This window comes from Staurois parvus, unplaced genomic scaffold, assembly GCF_062004578.1.
Source record: "Staurois parvus isolate SC_StPar_1 unplaced genomic scaffold, SC_StPar_1.0 ptg000165l, whole genome shotgun sequence".
NCBI lineage: Eukaryota > Metazoa > Chordata > Amphibia > Anura > Ranidae > Staurois > Staurois parvus.
The window spans coordinates 4711662-4735440 of NW_028317961.1; the positions used below are offsets into that span (position 1 = coordinate 4711662).

At 40.7% G+C, this 23779-nt stretch overlaps 1 protein-coding gene across 3 annotated transcripts in view; it reads left to right on the forward strand.

Annotated features, from left to right (window-relative positions):
• The window catches only part of AKAP7 (A-kinase anchoring protein 7), a 242581-nt gene that overhangs the window by 28698 nt on the left and 190104 nt on the right, over positions 1-23779 (forward strand). For all 3 annotated transcript variants that reach the window (XM_089676168.1, XM_089676170.1, XM_089676169.1), the window contains exons 2-4: positions 7303-7446; positions 10957-11087; positions 19274-19410. In XM_089676168.1, the coding sequence (XP_089532294.1) occupies positions 7303-7446; positions 10957-11087; positions 19274-19410 (412 nt within the window). The remainder of the gene's footprint in view (positions 1-7302; positions 7447-10956; positions 11088-19273; positions 19411-23779) is intronic.

Consider the following 23779-nt stretch of genomic DNA (forward strand, 5'->3'; position numbering starts at 1 on the left):
TATATCATTTAAGAGACAACTTTATGTAAAAACAAACATTTTTTGTCATTTTCCAAACACTTTTGGGAAAAAAATAAATCTTCCGTGGACTCAACATGCCTCTCAGCAGATAGCTTAGGGTGTCTACTTTCCGAAAAGGGGTCATTTGGGGTGTTTGCACCGTCCTGGTATTTTAGCACCTCAAGAAATGTGATAGGCAGTCAGAAAGTAAAAGCGGTGTAAATTCCATTATCTATACCATAGTTTGTAGATGCTATAACTTTTACACAAAGCAATCGATATACACTTATTGGGATTTTTTTTTTACCAAAAACATGTAGCAGAATACATTTTGGCCTAAATTTGAGTTTTTTGGATATTTTTTATGACAGAAATGAGAAAATATCCTTTTTTTTTCAAAATTTTTGGTCTTTTTTTGTTTATAGCAGGAAAAATAAAAAAGTACACAGGTGATCAAATACCACCAAAAGAAAGCTATATTTGTGTGAAAAAAAGGACATAAATTTAATCTATGTACAGTATTGCAAGACCATGCAGTTGTCAGTTAAACTAGTGCAGCGCTCTATAGCAAAAAATGGCATAAATTGCAGTATCTATACCATAGTTTGTAGATGCTATAACTTTCACACAAAGCAATCAATATACATTTATTGGGATTTATTTACCAAAAACATGTAGCAGAATATATTTTGGCCTAAATTTATGACTTTGTGTTTACTATATATTTTTTATAGCCGAAAAGTAAAAAAAATCTTTTTTTTTCCAAATTTTCGGTCTTTTTTTGTTTATAGTGCAAAAAATAAAAAAGTGCACAGGTGATAAAAACCACCGAAAGAAAGCTCTATTTGTGTGAAAAAAAAGGACATAAATTTTGTTTTGGTACAGCATTGCCTGACCGCGCAATTACCAGTTGAAATAGTGCAGCGCTGTATAGCAAAAAGAGGCCTGGTCAGGAAGGGGGGTAAATCCTAAGGAGGGCAACTGGTTAATGTACATTTTAGTGCAGTTTCATTATCCTGTTGGAAATCACAGCGGATGAAAATGCACAAAAAAAGAGGACATGTCTCATTTTTAAAACTGCACCACACCGCATTGCCCTGCGCAGGCTCACTGAATAACATTGCTTCTTATGACACATATTTATAAAGCACAGGTGTGATCAGGACCTTATGCAGGCCATCGATGGGTCGAAAATCGGCCGATTTTTCTTTAAAAAAACGAAAAATCGGTCGTTCAAGCGGCCGATGTTACCAGCAACGGTAAAAAAAAAATCGGACGATTTTCATCCTGCCTACAGCCGGCAAAAAGTGTCCCTGCAGAGAGCTCCGCTATTTCTTTGACAGTTCCTTGACATTTATAGCGGTTGCAACAATGTATTTGTATCCATTTAGGATACAGATGTTTTTATTCAGAAACAAATAGATACATTGTTGCAACCTCTGTAAATGTCAGGGAACTGTCAAAGAAATAGCGGAGCTCTCTGCAGGGAGATTTTTTGCCGGACTGGAGTTCCTCTTCTTCTTCATCCTCTTCTTCTTCTTCCTCTTCTTCCTCTTCTTCTTCATCCTCTTCTTCATCTTCCTCTTCTTCCTCTTCTTCATCTTCCTCTTCTTCCTCTTCTTCTTCATCCTCTTCTTCATCTTCTTCATCCTCTTCTTCATCATCCTCTTCTTCATCCCCTTCTTCATCCTCTTCTTCTTCCTATTCTTCTTCTTCCTCCTCTTCTTCTTCATCCTCTTCTTTATCCTCTTCTTTTTCTTCTTCATCCTCTTCTTCATCTTCTTCTTCATCCTCTTCTTCTTCATCCTCTTCTTTTTCATCCTCTTCTTCTTCTTCCTCTTCTTCATCCTCTTCTTCTTCTTCCTCTTCTTCCTCTTCCTCTTCTTCGTCCTCTTCTTCGTCCTCTTCTTCTTCATCCTCTTCTTCATCTTCTTCATCCTCCTCTTCTTCTTCTTCCTCTTCTTCATCCTCTTCTTCATCCTCTTCTTCTTCTTCCTCTTCTTCATCCTCTTCTTCTTCTTCTTCCTCCTCTTCTCCTTCTTCTTCTTCTTCCTCTTCTTCTTCCTCTTCTTCATCCTCTTCCTCTTCTTCATCCTCTTCTTCTTCTTCCTCCTCTTCTCCTTCTTCTTCTTCCTCTTCTTCATCCTCTTCTTCTTTCTATTCTTCTTCTTCCTATTCTTCTTCTTCCTCCTCTTCTTCATCCTCTTCTTCACCCTCTTCTTCTTCTTCATCCTCTTCTTCCTATTCTTCTTCTTCCTCTTCTTCATCCTCTTCTTCTTCCTCTTCTTCTTCTTCTTGTCCTTCTTCTTCTTCATCCTCTTCTTCTTTTTTCTTCTGCTTTTTGTCTTCCTCTTGCAGGTCACTGCTCATGCGCAGATTTTTTTATCGGTAAAAAGATCGGCCGATTTGCCCATCATTGCCGCGAAAATCGGCAGATCGGCAAAATCGGCCGATTTTTTTCCAACTTTACCGATAAAAAAAATCTGCCAAAATACCGAAAATACCAAACATTTAGCCCACTAACGATCCGAAAATCGGCCGATTTTATTTTCTGCCTAAAAATTGGCCGATTTTTGACCCATCTATGGCCTGCATTAGAGCTTGTTCATGCCAGCCCACACCCAAAAGCACCTGTGCACTGTTGTACATTGTGTAGGGTAGTGCAATAGTTTCTGTTTACTTTTTTTCTCTCTTTTGTAATTTTTATTGAAGTGTTACTTAATTCTGTGCACTGACATCTGTTGCAAAAAATGCAGCAAATCTGCAATTTTAAAGTGTTAGTTCACCTTTACCAGAAGCCTGCCTAGGTGTGTATGTGGATAATAACAAGCTGTGTGTCCCTTGCTATAGGTGTAGGCCATTTATGTACCTCATGAATCCTGACTGGAATACTCCTAGGTAACTGAGGCCTAGTCATTACTGCTCACCTTTCCACCATCACAGGAGTGAGCTTTTTCTTTGATTCAAACCCCCTCACATGCTCTTTCTCTCCAGTATGCAGTACCTTTGAACTCAGCATCTGAGAGCTCACTCCTTTGATGATGGTGGTGAGCAGTAATGACTAGGCCTCACCTAGCAATGTCCTGGCAGTTTTCCAGCCAGTCTTCAGGGGGTATGTAAATAGCCTACACCTATAGCAAGGGCATTATTCAACTATAGTCAGAGCTGCACAGTTTGTTTTTATCTACAGACACCCGTTATCTGCTTAGGCAGCTTTTTGGTGAAAGTGAACTCTCCCGTTAACCACTTGCCCTCCTGAGGATTTACCCCCTTCCTGACCCGGCCATTGTTTGCATTACGGCTCTGCGTTACTTTAACTGACAATTGCGCGGTCATGCAATGCTGCACCCAAATTAACTTTACATCCTTTTTTTCCCACGGATTGAGCTTTCTTTTGGTAGTATTTGATTGCCTGTGTGTTTCTTATTTTTTGCGCTATAAAAAAAAAGACCGACAATTTTGAGAACAAACTATATTTTTGACATTTTGCTAATAAACATTTCCAGTAAAAAAAAATTTAAAAATCAAATTTTGTCATAAATGTAGGCCAAAATGTATTCTGCTACATGTCTTTGCTAAAACAAATCCCGATACGTGTAAATTATTTGGTTTACGTGAAAGTTATAGCATTTACAAATGGCGGTATAGATACTGGAATGCTTTTTTTTTTTTTACTAGTAATGACGGCGATTAGTAAACAAAACAGTCCTCCTCCCCATCGGAGATCCTCGGTAATCACCAAGCAGGGTGAGTAATAATCGGCCAGGACCCGATGATTGACAGTCGAGGCCGCGAATGGTGGCGTGTGCCCTCTACCCGGAAATGCAAAATCACGTGATCTTGCGCATCTGTGCCGGCCTGTAACATAATTTCTGCTATAGGGTGGTCAGGAAGCTGTTAAAAGGAGAACTAAAGGGAGGTTATTCACCTTCCTTACGCTCCCTCTCCGACGCTGGCATCTTCTGTGTGTAGGGTTGTGGAATGCACAGCTCAGTTAATAGTCCGTATCACTGTGTGCAGACATGTTTATTGCAGAAGAGACATTGCATATCACAGTTGCCATAAAATGTCTGCCTGCTCACCATGTATCATAGCTGAACTTTAGTTACACTGTAACCCACATCAATGCAGTGTGTGAATAGGGCACACAGAAAACCATATATTCCATTCTATCCCATGGTCTTGTATGTGGTCTCTTACCAATTCCTAAAATATCTTCCATGCCAAAGAGGGTAAACTTACATGTCTGTAGTTACTGTGCAAATACCTTGATCCCTACATAAATATAGGCACCACATTTGGTTTGCACTACTCCATTGGTATCCATCCAGTTATAAAAAAGTCTAATAATAAAGAACAATGGCTTAGAAAAACTGAGCTCAGCTCTTTGACAACTTGTGGGTATAAGCTGGCTGTCTCAGGTTCTTTATCTACATTTTTTTCACTAATTGTTTCTGGACTATATCAACTTTAAACCACAGTGGTGCCTTTGAAATTATTTCAAAGTGCCCAGTGACCCAACCTCAAGTTCCTATTCTTTAGAGGTCCTACATGCTTAGACTTTGGGGGTATTTACTAAAACTGGTGAGTGCAAAATCTTGGGCAGGTTTGCTTAGAAACCAATCAGCTTCCAGGTATTATTATAAAAGCTTAATTAACCATTTGCCCTCCAGAGGGTTTACCCCCCTTCCTGACCGAGCCATTTTTTGCGATACGGCTCTGCGTTACTTTAACTGATAATTGTGCGCTCATGCATCGCTGCACTCAAATTATATTTGTGTCTTTTTTCCCACAAATAGAGCTTTCTTTCGGTGGTATTTGATTGCCTGTGCAGTTTTTATTTTTTGCACTAAAAAAAACCCAGCCAATTTTGAGAGAAAAAACTATATATTTGCTATGCAGAGCCATACAAAGCAATGTGCAGGAGCTGACATAGGAGAGATATGTATCTTATACATACAGGTCTCTCCCCCGTCCGTGATACTCGGTGATTGCCGAGTGCCAGCGGGGAATTCCACTTACTGTGGACTGTATATTTATTATATCTTGTTTCGACAAGGAGGCTACTATCTGTGGATATATAGGACTGCAATATAACTACATCATTTGCGCCTTATTGATCCATTGCTCCTGAACCTATTACAACTATCATTGTCCTTACTATTAATCAGGAACATTTATTGGAGTTTAGGTTACTACACCCCACCCGATATACATACAATTGGTAATACTTACTTTTATTATTTACAGTCACATGTGGCAAGTGCCACGGTATATCCCATTGTATGGTTATAATTGGCATCCGGACATCGTCAATTTGTATATTTGTTTGTTTTGTCTTGTCTTTTTGCCTGCATTATATGTATGTCTACATGTGTTTTAAGCTAGTCGATACTTGTTATTCACTGGTAATTGTAAATAGGTTTTTCACAAGTGATTTGTAAGATTTTTTTTATTAAGAATTATACCAATAAAGTGTAACAATTTTTAATACCAGTCCTTACGTTTTGCCTTCATAAATAATCACTATATCCCCTCTATGGGGATGATTTTTTGTGATGGCTTTATGAGTTACAAAGAAAGCACCTAATTTTAGGTTAAGGTATACTGGGTTACTAGCTCTTTATTACCCTCTTATTGGGTTCTTGTTAATACTATTAATACATGCATATATAGGTGTGTGTGTATAAACACAGTAAACATATATATGTTTATATGAACCATCATTTGTCCAAAGGCCAGGCGGGAGCTCTCCCTTTCTGGTTGACATATGATGTCCTCCCAGGATTGCACCTCGCGGACGGCTCACACCTGCTGTGTCTGATGACAGATCAGTGTATGTTACCATGTTGTCACTGTGACCAATCACAGCAGATCACATGACAATTATACACAATGGATGACTTTCATTCATACCATTCATTATGTACTATTGTGTTGATCTGTATGATTGGTCACAGTAATCACATAGTACAGACAGGGCCAATCACAGTCCATCTGTACTATGTGATTAGCTGTGGCCAATCACAGAGATCAAAACAATAGTACATACTGGATTGAATGGATTTTATTCAGAAAAAATGGTTGCTTATAACATTGATATTCACTGTTATAGGCAAACATAGTATGTAAAGAAAAAAAAAAAGGAAAAATATCCTGATCACCTCCCCAGAGTTACTATGTTAACACTGTTTTGCTTTGGTCACAGTATGTTTAAAAAAAAATAAGTATTTTAAAAAAGAAAAAAAAATGTAATTAAAAATAATATATTTAAAAAACATTATAATGTTTTTTTTTTTACCAGTCAGTGTCCCTGATCACTGCCAGACCATATATATGATGACACTGTACTGCAGTGGTGACAGTATATAGAAAATATACATCTCTTCACTTTTCACAAAATCGTGACAAAAAAAAATTACAACTTCAAAAAACTTGCCATGCTAAATACCTTGGACTGTCTGCTTTCCAAAAAGGGGTCATTTGGGAGATATTTGTACTGTCCTGGCATTTTAGGGCCTCAAAAATTGGGATTGGCTGTCACTACATCAGTTTTCAGATATATACTATAATTTGTACACTCTATAACTTTCCTACAGACTACATAATAAACACTGATTTGGATTATTTTCACCAAAAACATTTAGCAGAATACATTTTGGCCTAAATTTATGAGGAAATATTATTTATTTACAAAATTGTATAACAGAATCAATGGAAAAAATATTTTCGGTCTTTTTTCGTATATTTAACAAAAAATAAAAAACCTAGTGGTGATTAAATACCACTGAAAAAAACCCTCTATTACTTCACTTTTATATATAACCCCTATAGCCTTTCCTTTAAATAATAGCTGTATGTTTCTGGTATGGAGAAACAGATGTTTTCAGAAGTATTTAAAAAAAAATATTAAAAAACAAGCAAACAAAGGAAGATAAATATGGGGGATGTCAGTGCAGTCCTCCATCTGAAAAATGTAGATACCTGCCTGTACCTGACTTTGGCATGTTTCAGTCACAGCACTGGAACAAGCATGCTGCAAATGAGTGTCAGAAAAGCATCAGAACTACTTATTACTATTCATCTGGGCCACCAACTCAGACAACATAGAAGTCAAAGCATCTATTTGACAGCCAAGAGCTAGTGTTCTCAAAGGAGAGTTCAGTAATGGCAGCCTCTAATAAATTCTCATGACAGTATACCTTTACCTTTGATACCTGTTTAAAAAGTACATATACGTCGCACTATAAATATATTGTATCCACATGAAAAAAACTAATTTTTTTCTTTTTTTTGTGGAAGCTTCACAAGATGGAAAAACAAAGGGAGTTCAGAAAAATAGGAAAAGCAAATGCAAGAGAAAGAGGCTTAGGAGCAATGAATCTGGAGGAAACCTGCTAAGTGAGATGCCTTTTGTAAATGCAGATATCAGTGCCGTTTTTGAAAGTAAGTATATCATGTTATTTACAATATTTTTTTCCACTCAGAACAAGTGTGAGAATATAATGTAAATTGTGAACTTTATGTTGCCACAAATTATTAGTTCAGCAGTAGAGCTGTGGAAAAAGCAAATGGAATCTAGTTTACTTGAAACTGGCAGCAGTAGATCCTATGTAGCAAAGTCTCATGAACACCTCTCTTCAGAGTTTTTTCTGATAGGCTTGTGAACACAGATGGTGCCAAATGGAAGAGATGTTTCTGATTTTTGTTTAGTTCTGAGCTGCCTTCCTGACTGTGGGCCTAATAAAGCAAGATCCTAAACATTTTTTAAAAAGTCATAAAAATGTTGTAACCCTCACCTTTTTTATTTAAACAACTATTTTTTAGCTCTTTCACAAGGTCAGCTGGAAAGCAGTAAAAACAGGCAGTTGAGCTGCAGTTTTACCAAACTCCAGGCTGCCCACCCAAATTCTAACATTGCAACTTGACAAGGCACATGGTGCGGCCAGAATGCTTTGTTTCTCTGTTGTGGCATTTTTAACTCAGGTTGCAGCTGTGCACCATCTGGTAAACTTACCTATTGAGATCCATGGGGCTGCTTTGCAACTGGGAGCCAAAGGCTCATCCCTTAGTTAGGATGTGGTCCTGCAATGTAAAATTGCTATTCGGCAAAGCAGGCATCGGGAGGTGGCAGTGGGGCCTCCTGAACATCTGTCAGCTGCTGCTATACTGCCCTCTGAAAAGTGTTCCACTGCAGCTTTTCATAAGGTGGTAAACATAGCCGTAAGTGTGAAAGACCTTTCAGAGGACTTTCTGGTCCTCTGAAATCTCTTTGGTTTGGCTGTACTGCACATTAGCATAATTCTTTTGTGGAGAACAAGTAACCACAGTCATATCAATTTCTGAAAGTAGCAGGGCAGTTCAGACCCATCCTTATATTGATTGGAATGCAGGACTTATTTAGTATTTTTTTATGTGTGCTTACTTTTTCATTTGTGGCAACACTTGTTATGAATGAATAGTTTCACAAAGTCGAAGTCAAAGACTAGTGGACAGTTACAGTATCTCACAGAAGTGAGTACACGCATCACATTTTTGTAAATATTTTATTATATCTTTAAATGTGACAACACTGAAGAAATGACACTTTGCTACAATGTAAAGTAGTGAGTGTACAGCTTGTTTAACAGTGTAAATTTGCTGTCCCCTCAAAGTAACTAAACACACAGTCATTAATGTCTAAACCGCTGGCAACAAAAGTGAGTACACCCCTAAGTGCAAATGTCCAAATTAAGCCCAAAGTGTCAATATTTTGTGTGGCCACCATTATTTTCCAGCACTGCCTTAACCCTCTTGGGCATGGAGTTCACCAGAGCTTTGCAGGTGGCCACTGGAGCACTCTTCCACTCTTCCATGACGACATCATGGAGCTGGTGGATGTTAGAGACCTTTCACTCTTCCACCCTCTGTTTGATGATACCCCACAGATGCTCAATAGGGTTTAGATCTGGAGACATGCTTGGCCAGTCCATCACCTTTACCTTCAGCTTCTTTAGCAAGGCAGTGGTCATCTTGGAGGTGTGTTTGGGGTCGCTATCATGTTGGAATACTGCCCTGCGGCCCAGTCTCCAAAGGGAAGGGATCATGCTCTGCTTCAGTATGTCACAGTACATGTTGGCATTCATGGTTCCCTCAATGAACTGTAGCTCCCCAGTGCCGGCAGCGCTCAGCAGCCCCAAACCATGACACTCCCACCAGCATGCTTGACTGTAGGCCAGACACACTTGTCTTTGTACTCCTCACCTTGTTGCTGCCACACACGCTTGACACCATATGAACCAAATAAGTTTATCTTGGTCTCATCAGACCACAGGACATGGTTCCAATAATCCAAATCTTTAGTCTGCTTGTCTTCAGCAAACTGTTTGCAGGCTTTCTTATGCATTATCTTTAAAAGAAGCTTCCTTCTGGGACGACAGCCATGCAGACCAATTTGATGCAGTGTGCAGCGTATGGTCTGAGCACTGACAGGCTGACCCCCCCCCCTTCAACCTCTGCAGCAATGCTGGCAGTACTCATACGTCTATTTCTCAAAGACAGCCTCTGGATATGATGCTGAGCATGTGCACTCAACTTCTTTGGTCGACCATGGCGAGGCCTGTTCTGAGTAGAACCTGTGCTGTTAAACCGCTGTATGGTCTTGGCCACCGTGCTGCAGCTCAGTTTCAGGGTCTTGGCAAACTTATTATAGCCTAGGCCATTCAATTATGTAGAGCAACAATTCTTTTTTTAAGATCCTCAGAGAGTTCTTTGCCATGAGGTGCCATGTTGAACTTCCAGTGACCAGCATGAGACAGTGAGAGTGATAACACCAAATTTAACACACCTGCTCCCCATTCACACCTGAGACCTTGTAACACTAACGTGTCGCATGAAATCGGGGAGGGAAAATGGCTAATTGGGCCCAATTTGGATATTTGCACTTAGGGGTGTACTCACTTTTGTTGCCAGCGGTTCAGACATTAATGGCTGTGTGTTGAGTTATTTTGAGGGGACAGGAAATTTACACTGTTATTCAATCTGTACACTCACTACTTTACTTTGTAGCAAAGTGTCATTTCTTCAGTGTTGTCACATGAAAAGATATAATAAAATATTTACAAAAATGTGAGGGGTGTATTCATTTCTGGGAGATACTGTATGCTAAATGCCTACAAGATGCAATTCCTGCTAAAGGAGGAAATACCAGTATCTGAGGTCAAGGCTCTGCTCAACATCTCCACAGAACACCATTACGTCCATTGATTTTTTTTTTAATAAATGAATAAAAGGTACATTTTCTTTCTGTTTTCTTAAGCATCACCTTTATCTGTAGGAAAGTTTAAAGTGACATTAAAGGCATTTGTAAAAAAAATAACAAACATATCATACTTACCTGCTCTCTGCAATAGTTTTGCAATAGTCTCTGCAATAGTCAGAGCAGCCCCAATCCTCCTCTTCTCAGGTCCCCTGCCAGTGCTCCTGGCCCCTACCTCCTGCCTAGTGCCTGCCCCGCTGCTCTGTGTGTTCATTCACACATGGAGCATGGCTCAGCCCTGCCCCGCTCTCTCCTCATTGGCTCACTGGTTCGGATTGACAGTAGCGGGAGCCAATGGCTGCCACTATCTCAGCCAATGAGGAGGGAGAGACTGGAGAGCCTAGGCTATCATAAGTATCGCTGGGACTCAGGTAAATATTAGGGGGGCTGGGGTGGCTGCTGTACACAGAAGGTTTTTTACCTTCCTGCATAGAATGCAGGAAGGTAAAAAACCTTAAGCCTTTAAAACCACTTTAAGGATATAGTTAAAAAGTGTTATTTTACCAAACGAAATGTGATAGTGTAAATGAGGCCTAGATAATTTACACATGCATGGGATGAACATAGATCTATACAGTCGACAAAAATGTTGAAAAAAAGCTCAGACCACTTTTTGCTGTCTGTCTTCTTTTGTGTTTCATTAAAATCATTTATTTCAGTCACAAGAACAGCAGAGAAGAAGGTGAAAAAGAAAAGAAAAATACATAAGTTAGAAAGTGAAGACGATGATAAAAGTAAACGGCAAAAGAGGGCTAATTATTTTGTATCTCTGCCTATTACAAATTCTAAGGTAATTGTGTTGGTTTGTTATCGTGTTAGCACATTATTATTTTTATACAGGATTGCTAACAGTTTCAGTAGTGCTTTACAGTATAACGGAGACAGTCCAGTCACAATACAGATCAATAAGCAGGATTGGAAGACCCTGCTAGTGGGGGCTTTCAATCTAAAATGTGAATGTAAGTGACTTAAAACTGGCTCTTGATTCAAGGTCAGTTTGTGTGTTTTGAGGAAAATTAAAAGTTAGCTCCACTTTTGTGAACAAAAAAAATTAGCAAATGAAAAAATAAATATATATATATATATTAAAGCGTATAGAATTGCAACACAAGTCATATTGTAATTGAATGTTATTAAACACTTGCTGACTGCCCACAATACTTGTACTGCGGAAGGGCAGCATGTACAGGCAGAGTGATGAACCGGTATGTTGCTGTGGCTGTACTGACACAGGTGAACGCAGCTATCGGACACAGCGAAATGCGGATCCCAGTAACCGGGACTCGGTGATCATGTGATCTCAGTGTTAACAAAGCTGTTGTGAATGAATTTCATTCATAATAGCTTTTTTTCTGATCTAGTTAGCTGTGAATGGCTCACATGGTATCACATGGTACCTGGGCCATGTACCATGTAATTAGCTGTAGCCAATCACAGATCACTAGTTTTCTGAACTGTCATGAACTTAACCTTTTCATGACAGTTCATAGCATTGCTGGTGCAAAAAAAAATAAATCCCTGATCATCTCCCAGAGTGGTTCAGTGTTACTATGGTAACATTGAACTACTCTGATGAAAGTATTTTTTAAATAGTAAAAAAAAAAAAAATTATTAAATTAATAAAAAACTGCTTTTTTGTTGTTTTTTTTTTTAACATGCTGTCACCAGTCAGTGTCCTTGATTACCGCCACACATGTCATATGATGGCACTGTACTGCATGAAAAAAAAAATGTATTTAAATACTTGTGCCCGCAAGTACATTGCGGGTGAGCAGTAGCTCTGGGCAAAGCGACATACCTATACGTTGCAATCTATTTCCAGGTGTGAGCGTCCAGGATTCTGCTGATCTTCTGCTGCAAATGGAGAAGCTGGTTCTTTTCTACCTGGACCCTTTTCAGTCCAGGGAGAGAAGAGAGAAAACCACACTGTGCGTAAAAGTACTACATTTTACACACACGTTAGATTAGCACATTTAACCCTTTGATTGCCCTTAATCCTTTGAGTGTCAATATATAGAATTTTTCACTGATCACTGTATTTCTGCCACTAGCGACATCAGATAGTGTCAGGGTCAGTTAGTGCCCCTCCCAGCGAAGGTCAGCTAGCAGATTGCTTGCACACTATCGCACTCACGCTATAGGTCGCTGATCACCACCATTACTAGTATAGTGTCAGGAATGGACTCACCACTGGTGGTGCTGTGGCTCACTTGCTCTGTGGGCTGCAGTGCCAGCTCCTACCAGAGGGTGCTTTCAGCAGCCAGGGTCTCACTCCTGCAATCAAGCCATCACCTGAGGCTGATTGCAGGAGGTCTATTTAAGCAGGACCAGGCCTGCAATCAGTGCCTTGGTGTTTGTTTCCCATGAGCCCCTGTACCTGGCACCCTGTGTTCCTGCTTATCTGCTCTGTTCCTGATATCTGATCCTGTGAATCTTCTGAGGCCGACCTCTGCATTGTTCCTGACCCCGGTGACCGTCTCCTGTTTAACCCCTGGCTTGCCTGACCATCCTTCTGCATGATCCTCTGTTCCGCGCTGCCCGTAAGTTACTGAACCCGGCTTGTGACCCTGACCATTCTCTGCCTGCTCCTCCAGTACCTCGCTGCCCGCACGTTGCTGACCTGGCCTGCCTGACTACGCCTTACGCTACCCAGACGATCCATCCATCCCGCACGGATCTGTCCCTGTTACCAGGTCTGCCAGCTTCTTCACATCAGGCTCCATTACCCGCACACCTCTGGCGGCGCTCTCTACCATTGCCGTACTCAGGGGTTGCGGCCTGGTCTCAGTCTGCTGCAAGTCCATCCCCACCATTAGGGGCCCTGGTGAATAAGAAGATTGGGACTTAGACCCTGCGCCCTGAGAAACCCCGTGCTGTGGGCTGCTAGAGACACCGCCAGGCGGTGTTTAACAGAACCAAACGGCCTGCCTGACCATTCCACCTCTCCAGCCCTGACTACGCCTATGTTCCCACACATTTCTGGTCATACCCGGATCCCTGACATATAGTGTTTGTATGGATCAATATATTGATCACGAACAGAACTATACTAGTCTCCCCTTAGTATAGGGGTATAGTGTCCCCAAAAACGCAATGTTAGCAGGATCAGCCCCATTCGCTGGCAGCAATAGCATTTAATCCCCCCCTCCAACAAAAAGTGCAGTGTCTGTGTAATTTCTGATCACTGTCACCTGTGATACATTGCACACAAAACCACAGTGTTAGCAGAATCAGGCCTCATCTCTGGTAGCACTAGCAGGGGAATTTTATTTCTAGCCATTCAAGCAGTCCCTGACAGCCAGGAGCTCTTTTTCCCACAATAGATACCTATACATTTATAGGCCAAACTGTCCAAAGAAAGAATCTCTAGTGAAGAGGTCTACAGGATTCTGAACATGTCAAATGAGAGCAAGTGGAGTCCTCAGTGACAGAATCCGCCTCAGAATATGAACCTGTAGAGAGCAGCAACACCCTGACAGGTAGCTCGGATGATGGAGAAGGGGTCCTTGCTAAGATCAGGCTTACCCGACCCCATATAAAGAAAACAAACAGAGAGCGCACCGGCCTAGTGCATCATCGTAAAAAACATTTATTGAAATGATAAAAAATAGGTTTCGTACTCACAGTTGAAATACATGTCCAAGGCACATCACAAAGAACAGCACTGTCCAATCCACACTACATCCGCAATAGGAACCCTGGACTGGCTAACGCATTTCAAGGGCTTAGCCTCTTCCTCAGAGCCAACGTCCCCATGTAGCTGAAGTGCTAGGAACGCTTGACTTGTCTCAAGCAGCAGGGTCCAAGTACTAGTAATGCAATACCTTTTGGTGAACTGACAGGCACCAGCAGCCTAATACATACTGGCCTTTTACACACCAGCACTACAGTATCAAATGGTGACGTGGCGAGTCCCATAAGTGCAGTTCAAGTTGGTGCAGTAGCTAGCACTAGCAGCATCCCGCAGCCAACAAGAATTCGAGCACAGGCCGTAGGGCCCTTTGCAGGAACGCCATTCAGCTGCAGCACTGATCTGTTTAGCAGGTTGTGCTTTCAGAATATATACATCAGTGTATGCAGCGCTGCTGGAGGAGATTTCTAATCCTCATTTTAAAAAAAAAACATATATGCCCAAGCATGAGGGCCTGGGGGTGGTCAGTGGGATGATTGCTCCTATGCTTTGGCAGATATTTTTATCACTTATTTTGGTAGAGATTTATCCATCCACATCAATTGATGTGAATGGAAGAGTCTGTTAGGTTCTTTTTTTTTTTTCATTCAGCTCACAGGCTGCATGAAAAAAAGAATACATACAGTATATGCCCAACAAGGACCAATGACGTACTGGTATGCACTGAACTTTAAGTGTGTAAAGTAGTAGCCTGTAAAGGCTTTTAAAGCGTCACCTAAGGATTTATAAAATCTATATAGTTTGTCACAATTGAATGGTCATGCACATTTTTAATTGGGCAATTTATTATGTTTTTGTGCATTAAAATTTTAAAAAGTGTATTTTTTCCCAAAAAAATTGCGTTAAAAAGAAATTGCTGTGCAAATACTGTGTGACATAAAAAATTGCAACACATACCATTGTGTTCTCTAGGGTCTCTGCTTAAAAGAAATATATACTGTTTTGGGGTTCAAAGTAATTTTCTAGCAATAAATACTGATTTTTTTCTTGTAAATAAAAAAATGCCAGAAAAGGCTTGGTCTTCAAGTGATTAGAAGAGTGGGTAATCCGTGGTGGAAGCTTCTAACGTTGTGCATAAAATGCCAGGACAGTTCAAACATCCCCCAAATGACCCCTTTTTGGAAAGTAGACACCCTAAACTATTTGCTGAGATGCATGCTATTTTGCAGATCTCATTTGTTCCCACAAGTTTTTGCAAAAAATCATATCTGTAACATACTCACCATGCCTCTTATCAAATTCTTTGGTTTGTCTACTTTCCAAAAAGAAGTCATTTGAGGGAGTGTTTGAACTATCCTAGCATTTCAGGGCCTCCAAAACTGTGACAGGTAGTGAGGAAATGACATGAGGTAATATGCCCTTTGAAAGCCTGAAGGTGGTCATTGGATTTTGTGGGCATCCCCATACTCAGAAGAAGTAGCAGAACGTGTTGTTGGGTGTAATTCCACATATACTTATGTCATAGGTCCTATGGCATGTCGGAGCAATATATCATTTAACCACTTCCTGTCCGGACATTTTAAACCCCTTCCTGTCTAGGCCAATTTTCAGCTTTCAGCATTATCACACTTTGAATGACAATTGCGCGGTCATGCAACACTGTACCTATATGAATTTTTTTGAATTTTTTTGAGACAGATAAAGCTTTATATTAGTGGTATTTATTCACCCCTGGGATTTTTATTTTTTTTGCTATTTAAATGAAAAAGTCCAAAAATTTTGAAAAAAAGCAAATAAATAATATTTCATCATAAATCTTGGCCAAAATTTATTCCGTTATCTTTTTAGTAAAAAAAAAATAACACTAATTAGTTTATAACCAAAAATTATAATTAAAAAAAAATGTTTTGTTTTTTTTTTTACATACTGTCACCCTAGCAGTACAGTGTCACCTTGGTGACACTGTACTACTTGTGGGAGGTGATGAAGGTTTTTTTGTTTTTTTTTACACTGATTGCTTTTACACCCATAAAGGCTGTAAAAACAATCATTTCTCCTTCTCTCTGGCTGTATTCCTACAGCCATTGAGAACTACTGAGTGAGCTGTGATTGGTCACAGCTTGTCACATGGTACAAGGCTGTTGTGAATAGCCTTGTACCATGTGACCTCTGTGATCATTCACAGATTTCACATGTAGTAAGCAATGATGTCACGAGTGACATCTTGCTTACTACTCTGCATATGATCACTGATTGGCCAATCAGTGATCACATGATCGGGACCTCATACAGAGGTCCTGTCCGACGATCGGTGTTCCACTGTGTCCGGAGGCGCACTCCCTCCCAACTAGAAAATGCGGGCAACCCGCCCCTAGAGTGACACCGTCCTGCCGTTTAAAAACAGTCGGCAGACAGCAAGTGGTTAAGTGGCAACTTTGTGTAAAAAAAAAAAAAGAAGTTTTTTTTTTGTTGTCAGTTTTTAAAACTTTTTGTCAAAAAGTAAATCTTCCATAGACTGAACATGCCTTTCAGCAAATAGCTTGGGATGTCTACTTTCCAAAAAGGGGTCATTTGGGGGGAGGGGATGTTCTATGCTGGCATTTTATGGCCCTTTAAACTGGGATAGGTAGTGAGGAAGGGTAATGGGGAAATTACGCTCTTTGAAAGCCTGAAGGTGGTCATTGCTTTTCGGGCCCCATACGTGGCTCGGCTGCCAAAAAGTGTCACACATTTGGTATCTCTATACTCAGGAGAAGCAGCAGAATGTACTTTGGGGTGTACTTCCACATATACCCATGGCATGTGTGAGAAATATATCATTTAGGTGACTTTATGTTTAAAAAAAAAAAAGAAAAGGAAAACTTTTTTGTTAATTTTTTAAAAAACTTGTGACAAAAAATAAAATTTTTCATGGGCTCAATGTACCTCTCAGCAAAATCCTTGGGGTGTATACCTTCCAAAAAGGTGTCATTTGGGGGGGGGTTGTACTGCCCTGGCATTTTAGCACCTCTAGACATGTGAGTCAGAAAGTAAAAGCTGTGTAAATTCCAGTATACAGTTGCAAGAAAAAGTATGTGAACCCCTTGGGATTACGTGGAGTTTTGCATGAATTGGGCATAAAATGTGCTCTGAACATCATCTAAGTCACAACAATAGAAGAACACAGTCTGCTGAACATAATACTACACAAACATTAGATGTTGCCATGGTTTAATTGCACATAACATGTAAACATTCACAGTGCAGGGAGGAAAAAGTATGTGAGGCCCTAGCTTAATGACTTCTCCCAGAGCTAATTGGAGCCAGGAGTGAGCCAACCTTGACTCCAATCAGTGTGATGATATTGGATGTGTTGCTGACAGCTGTCCTGCCCTTAAAAAACACACACCTGTTTTGGGTTTACTGGTTTCAAGAAGCACTGTCTGATGTGAACCATGCCTCGCAGAAAAGAGCTCTCAGAAGACCTACGATCAAGAATTGTTGACTTGCATTAAGCTGGAAAGGGTTACAAAAGTATCTCCAAAAGCCTTGATGTTCATGTGTCCACGGTAAGACAGACTGTCTACAAATAGAGAAAGTTTAGCACTGTTGCTACTCTCTCGTGGTCGTCCTGTAAAAATGACTGCAAGAGCACAGCGCAGAATGCTGCATGAGGTAGAGAAGAATCCCAGAGTGTCAGCTAAAGACCTACAGAAATCTCTGGCACATGCTAACATTTTTGTTGACACATCTACAATAAGGAAAACATTAAACAAGAATGGAGTACATGGGCGGACACCACAGAGGAAGCCATTGCTGTCCAAAAAGAATATTGCAGCACGTTTGAAGTTTGCAAAAGAGCACCTGGATGTTCCACAGCACTACTGGCAAAATATACTGTGGACAGATGAAACCAAGATTGAGTTGTTTGGGAAGAACACACAACACTATGTGTGGAGAAAAAAAGGCACAGCACACCAACATCAAAACCTCATCCCCACTGTAAAACATGGCGGAGGGAGCATCATGGTTTGGGGCTGCTTTGCTGCCTCAGGGCCTGGACGGATTGTTGTCATTGATGGGAAAATGAATTCCAGAGTTTATCAAGACATTTTGCAGGAAAATGTACGACCATCTGTCCGCCAACTGAAGCTCCGCAGAGGATGGGTGATGCAACAGGACAATGACCCAAAGCATACAAGTACTTCAACAAAACAATGGCTGCAACAGCACAGAATACGCCTTCTGGAGTGGCCCAGTCAGAGTCCTGACCTCAACCCGATTGAAATGCTGTGGCATGACCTTAAGAGAGCGATTCACACCAGACATCCCAAGAATATTGCTACACTCAAACAGTTTTGTGAAGAGGAGTGGTCCAAAATTACTCCAGATCGTTGTGCAGGTCTGATCTGCAACTACAGGAAACGTTTGGTTGAGGTTATTGCTGCCAAAGGAGGATCAACCAGTTATTAAGTCCAAAGGTTCACATACTTTTTCCTCCCTACACTGTGAATGTTTACATGTTATGTGCAATTAAACCATGGCAACATCTAATGTTTGTGTAGTATTTGGTTCAGCAGACTGTGTTCTTCTATTGTTGTGACTTAGATGACGTTCAGAGCACATTTTATGCCCAATTCATGTAAAACTCCACATAATCCCAAGGGGTTCACATACTTTTTCTTGCAACTGTATATACCACAATTTATAAACACTATAACTTTCGTGCAAACCAAGTACTATTGTCAAGTACTTGACAAAGGAGGCAGGACCTCTGAACCGCATTGTACACGCCTCCTTCGCATTTCCCAGTGTATGCCAGATTCGTTGAGGACAGCTGTTGATGCTGCTGCTTTTCATCTTTACACGGTCCGGTTTCCAGTGGATGATAGCTGTAGACCTGGCTCATCATTCTTACACACATACTGTCATTTCCCTCCATGTCCTAGACCTGGCTCATCATTCTTACACACATAACTGTCATTTCCCTCCATGTCCAAGCAGCACTTCTCTTACTTGAATGTAAGTTTGGATATTTGTTCAATAAATGACACATTTTTGTTTTTACTAATTCCTGTGCTTTAGCTACCTTGTATTCTATTTGGATTGAATTGGACTGCCGATTGTGATGTCTTTTCTTTCAACATCAGTACCTGACCTCAGCTTTGGCCCAGTGAGCACACATTCCCATAGGCACACTGCAGAATCTCGTGAACAGCCTTCCCAGAAGAGTGTGGCTTGTTGTAGTTACACATTATCTTAGAACTCCTAACAATCAGTGCCAAAGATGACTTTATGACATTTACTTTAAATTTTGGCATGCTATATTTTATTGCATTTACATGAAATTTTATCCACTTGTTTAGATTCAAGATGACATCCAGACTATTCAAGATTCAGTTTTACAGAAGGTTAATATACTTTCCAATGCTATGATTCCAAAGGGTTCTTACCATATCACCCTGTTTGTGATGCATTTAGCCAGTGAAGAGGATGTTACTTTGTAAGTATGAGCTTACTACTTTTTGAAAACAATAGACTATTTCCCAGAACTTTATTGCTTGGCAGCGTAAAGAATATTTACAATATGGAATAGCTAAATTTGGAATTGAATGCAACAAGGGGCATATAAAAGTCATGTTTAGCACATCTGGAAGAACCTGTATGACATTTCAACATACATTGCATATTATACATAAACCTTGCACAAAGTGTGCCACAAAAAACAGTACGTTAAAATATTTTCCACATGTGCTGCTAAATTGTGCGTTTCCCTGTATGTTAGAAAAGACCATACATGATGCTTGTAACATTTACAGCATGTTGATATAATGCTTGTTTTATGTACGTTTAAAGTGAATATAAAACCTAACTGAATGTCAATGTATCATAAACAATTTCCAATTCTTTTTTTTTTTTTTTTAAATAAAATACTGTATTTACCTTTTCTTCATTCTTTGTTGCAAGTATCTGCAGCTACTTTCTGTCTACATGCATACACTACAGTCACTGCTGAATACCAATTCTCAGTTTCCATCATGGTGACAACAGTGGGAGATGCCTATGCAATTTGTGTTAGCACAGCTGTCCTCAACTTCATATAGGAGAGCATGTGACAGAGTGACAACCTAGTAAAACCACTGGGAAAGCCTGTGAAAAAGTGACAATCCAAAGAACCAGTGAGAGACAGGGACAGTGCTCTATCATCCTATAGCAGGAAATTACTATTATTATTTATATTATTATTATTATACAGGATTTTTATAGCGCCAACAGTTTGCGCAATTCTTCACAAAATGAAGGTAGACATTACAGTTACAGTACAATTTGGTACAGGAGGAAACAGAGGGCCTTGCTTGTTAGAGCTTACAAGCTAAGAGGAAGGGTTGAGTGATACAAAAAGTAATAGCTGTGGGGGATGAGCTGATCGAAGAAATAAAAAGAAGTTTACTAGTTAGAAGCAGGATAGGCTTCTTTAACTGCTTCCCATCCGCCCTATAGCAGAAGTACTGCTACAGGGTGGCGCATTTGTGCAAAATCAAGTGTATACACGTGATTCTGCATTTCTGGGCAGGGAGCTCGGCCGCGGCTGTCGATCACTGGGTCCTGGCCGGTGATTACTCGCCCGGTGGTGATTGCCGAGCATCTCCCAACGGGGGGGGGGGGACAGTTCTTTACTCTATCAGCTCCTGCACACTTTAAGCATACAGCCATGCAAAGCAGTGTGCTTACAGTGAAGCAAAAACACAACCACACAGTGTAAAAAAGCACACATTTTACCCTTCGATCAGCGCACTTGTTAACCCTTTCCTGCCAAATGCCATTAGTACAGTGTCAGTGCTTGTTATTAGCTCTGATCACTGTATTGGTGTCACTGGGGATGTCAGTGACACTAAGTCAGTTCCCCCCAGTGCCAGAATGCCCGCCGCAGTCCCGCTATAAGTCGCTGATTGAAGCCATTACTAGTAAAAATAAAAAAGAAATCTCAGTATATATACCTCCATTTGTAAATGCTATAAATTTCACGTAAACAAATTAATTTACATGTATTGGGATTTTTTTTTTAGCAAAGATGTAGCAGCATTTTGGCCTAAATTTATGATGAAATTACATTTTTTTACATTTTTCTACTGGAGAAGTTTAAAAAGTCAAAAATATTGTTTTTTTCTCAAAATTGTCGGTCTTTTTTTTTTATAGCGCAAAAAATTTAAAATGCACAGGCGATCAAATACCACCGAAAGAAAGCTCTATTCATGGGAAAAAAGGACATAAATTTAATTTGGGTGCAGCATTGCATGACCATGCAATTTTCAGTTAAAATAACACAGCGCCGTAAGGCAAAAAATGGCCTGGCCAGGAAGGGGGGTAAATCCTCAGGAGGGCAAGTGGTTAAAGAGAAGGGTTTTCAGGGATCCTCTAAAGGTGGATAGATTAGGAGATAGTCTGACAGATTGGGGTAGGGAGTTCCATAGGAAGGGAGAAGTCCTGGAGGCGAGCATGGGAGGAGGTTACATAAAACTAGAGAGCAGAAGGTCTTAGGAGGATCAAAGTGAGTGGCTTGGCTGATATTTTGAGATCAGGCTGGTGATGTAGTTGGGGGCCGAGTTGTGGATGGCTTTGTAAGTAGTTGTTAGTACTTTGAATTTTATTCATTGGGTGAGTGGAAGCCAGTGGAGGGATTGGCAGAGAGGGGTAGCAGACACTGAATGGTTGGTAAGGTGGATGAGCCTGGCAGCAGCATTCATGATGGACTGGAGGAAGGAAATATTATGAGCTCAGTTTTGGATAGATTGACTTTTAGGAAAGGGTGTGGCATCCAGTCTGATATGTCTGTTAGTAAATCTGTGATGTGCGAGGAAACTGATGGGGTGAGCTGAGGAGTAGAGAGAGATTTGTGTGTCATCAGCATAGAAATGGTATTGCAAACCATGGGAAGCTATCAACTGACCCAAGGAAAAAGTGTAGATCGAGAATAGGAGAGGTGCAAGAACAGAACCTTGGGGAACCCAGACAGTAAGAGGAGTAGGAGAGGAGGAAGTGGCGTTGTAAGTGACACTGAAGGTGATGTGAGATAAGTAAGATTCGAACCAACGGAGAGTACTGTCACGGAGGACAAGTAAATAGAGTTTTTTGAGGAGGAGGGGGTGGTCAACTGTGTCAAAGGCAGCAGAGAGGACCAAGCGTAAGAGTATGGAATAGTGACCATTGGTTTTAGCTGTTAGTAAGTCGTTTGTGAGTTTTAGGAGAGCAGTTTCTGTGGAGTGTTATGGGCAATATCCAGACTGAAGGGGATCAAGAAGATTATTCTCAATGACGTGGCAGCTCAGCCAGTTGTAGACTAAACTTTCAAGAAGTTTGGAGGAAAAAGAGTAAGTAGATGGGTATTAAGTTGCTAAGATTGGTGGGGTCTAGTGAGGCCTTTTTAAGTATGGGGGTGACTAGCACATGTTTTATAGAGTTGGGGAAGATGCCCGTAGAAAGGGAGAGACTGAAGATATCAGTTAAAGAGTGTAGAGTGACCGTAGTATTTCCGAGAGAACAAAGTCCAGGGGACAGGTGGTTAGGTGAGCTTTAGAAAAAAGTTTACTAACTTCCTTTATAGTAGCTGGGTTAAAAAAGGGGAAGTATTGATTGTGCAGGTAGACAAGGAGTATAGCATGAGAGAGATATCTGTACAGTGGAGATCTCCTCACAAAATGTATCAGTCTTATTTTTTAAGTGATTAGCGATCTCCTGGGCAGTGAGTGAGTTAGTAGGTGGAGGTAATGAAGCATGAAGTAGAGAGTTAAAGGTGGAAAAGAATTGACAGGGACTGCGTGAGAGGGTGTTAATGAGAGTGATCAAATAGGTCTGTTTGGCAGTGTGGAGGAAGGAATTGCATTTTTGAAGGGCATATTTATATTGGTCGAAGTCTTGCTGGGTCTTAGTCTTATGCCATAAATGCTCAACAGCACGGCTACAATTTTTGAGGCATCTGGTGTTGTCTGTTTGCCAGGGCTGTAGCGGTTGGGGTCTAATTCTGTGTGTAGTGAGGGGGGCCAATGTGTCCAGGGTGGATGACAGTGAACTGTTATAGACAAAAGTGGCCAGGTTGGGGCAGGACAGGGCTGAGATTTTGTCAGAGACCATCTGTTGCAGAAAAAAAGAAGAGAAGGGTAAAGATAGTGAAGGTTTCTACAGGTAACTGTTCGGTAGTTGGAAGATGAGGAGGAAGCCAAGGAGAGAGTGCAGATAATAAAGGGTGTGATCAGAGATGAGGAAAAGGAAAGTTGGTGAGGTTGTAAGGAGTGCATAGGTAGGTAAATACAACGTCGAGGCAGTTACCATGAGAGTGAGTGGCAGCATGTGTCCATTGTTTTAGGTCAAAAGAAGTGGTTAGGCTCAGAAGTTTAAAAGTAGCAGGAGTGTTAAGATTAACAGGGATGTTGAAGTCACCAAGAATGATTGTGGGAATTTCAGAAGAGAGAAAGTAAGGTAGCCAGCCAGAGAAGTCACCAAGGAGGCTTGATACTAGTCCAGGAGGACGATAGATCACAGCAGTTCTTAAAGAAACTGACTAATTTAAAATGAGGAGAGGGACAGAGAGGGAGGTGAATGACCTGAAAAATGCTTTAAAGGGATAGGAGGATTCCTACTCCACCTCCTTTCTGTCCACTAGGTCTGGGAGAGTGAGTCCAGAGGAGACCACCATGGGAGAGGCCTCAGGAGAGGGAAAGTCAGATTTGTGAAGCCAGGTTTCCGGAATTGCAAGTAGGTTAAAGGAGTTTTTGATAAAAAGGTCATGGACAAAGGTGAGTTTGTTACAGACAAAGTGGGCACTCCAAAGGGCACAGGAAAAGGGGTGTCTGGTGCTAGGAAGAAGAGGAATAGTA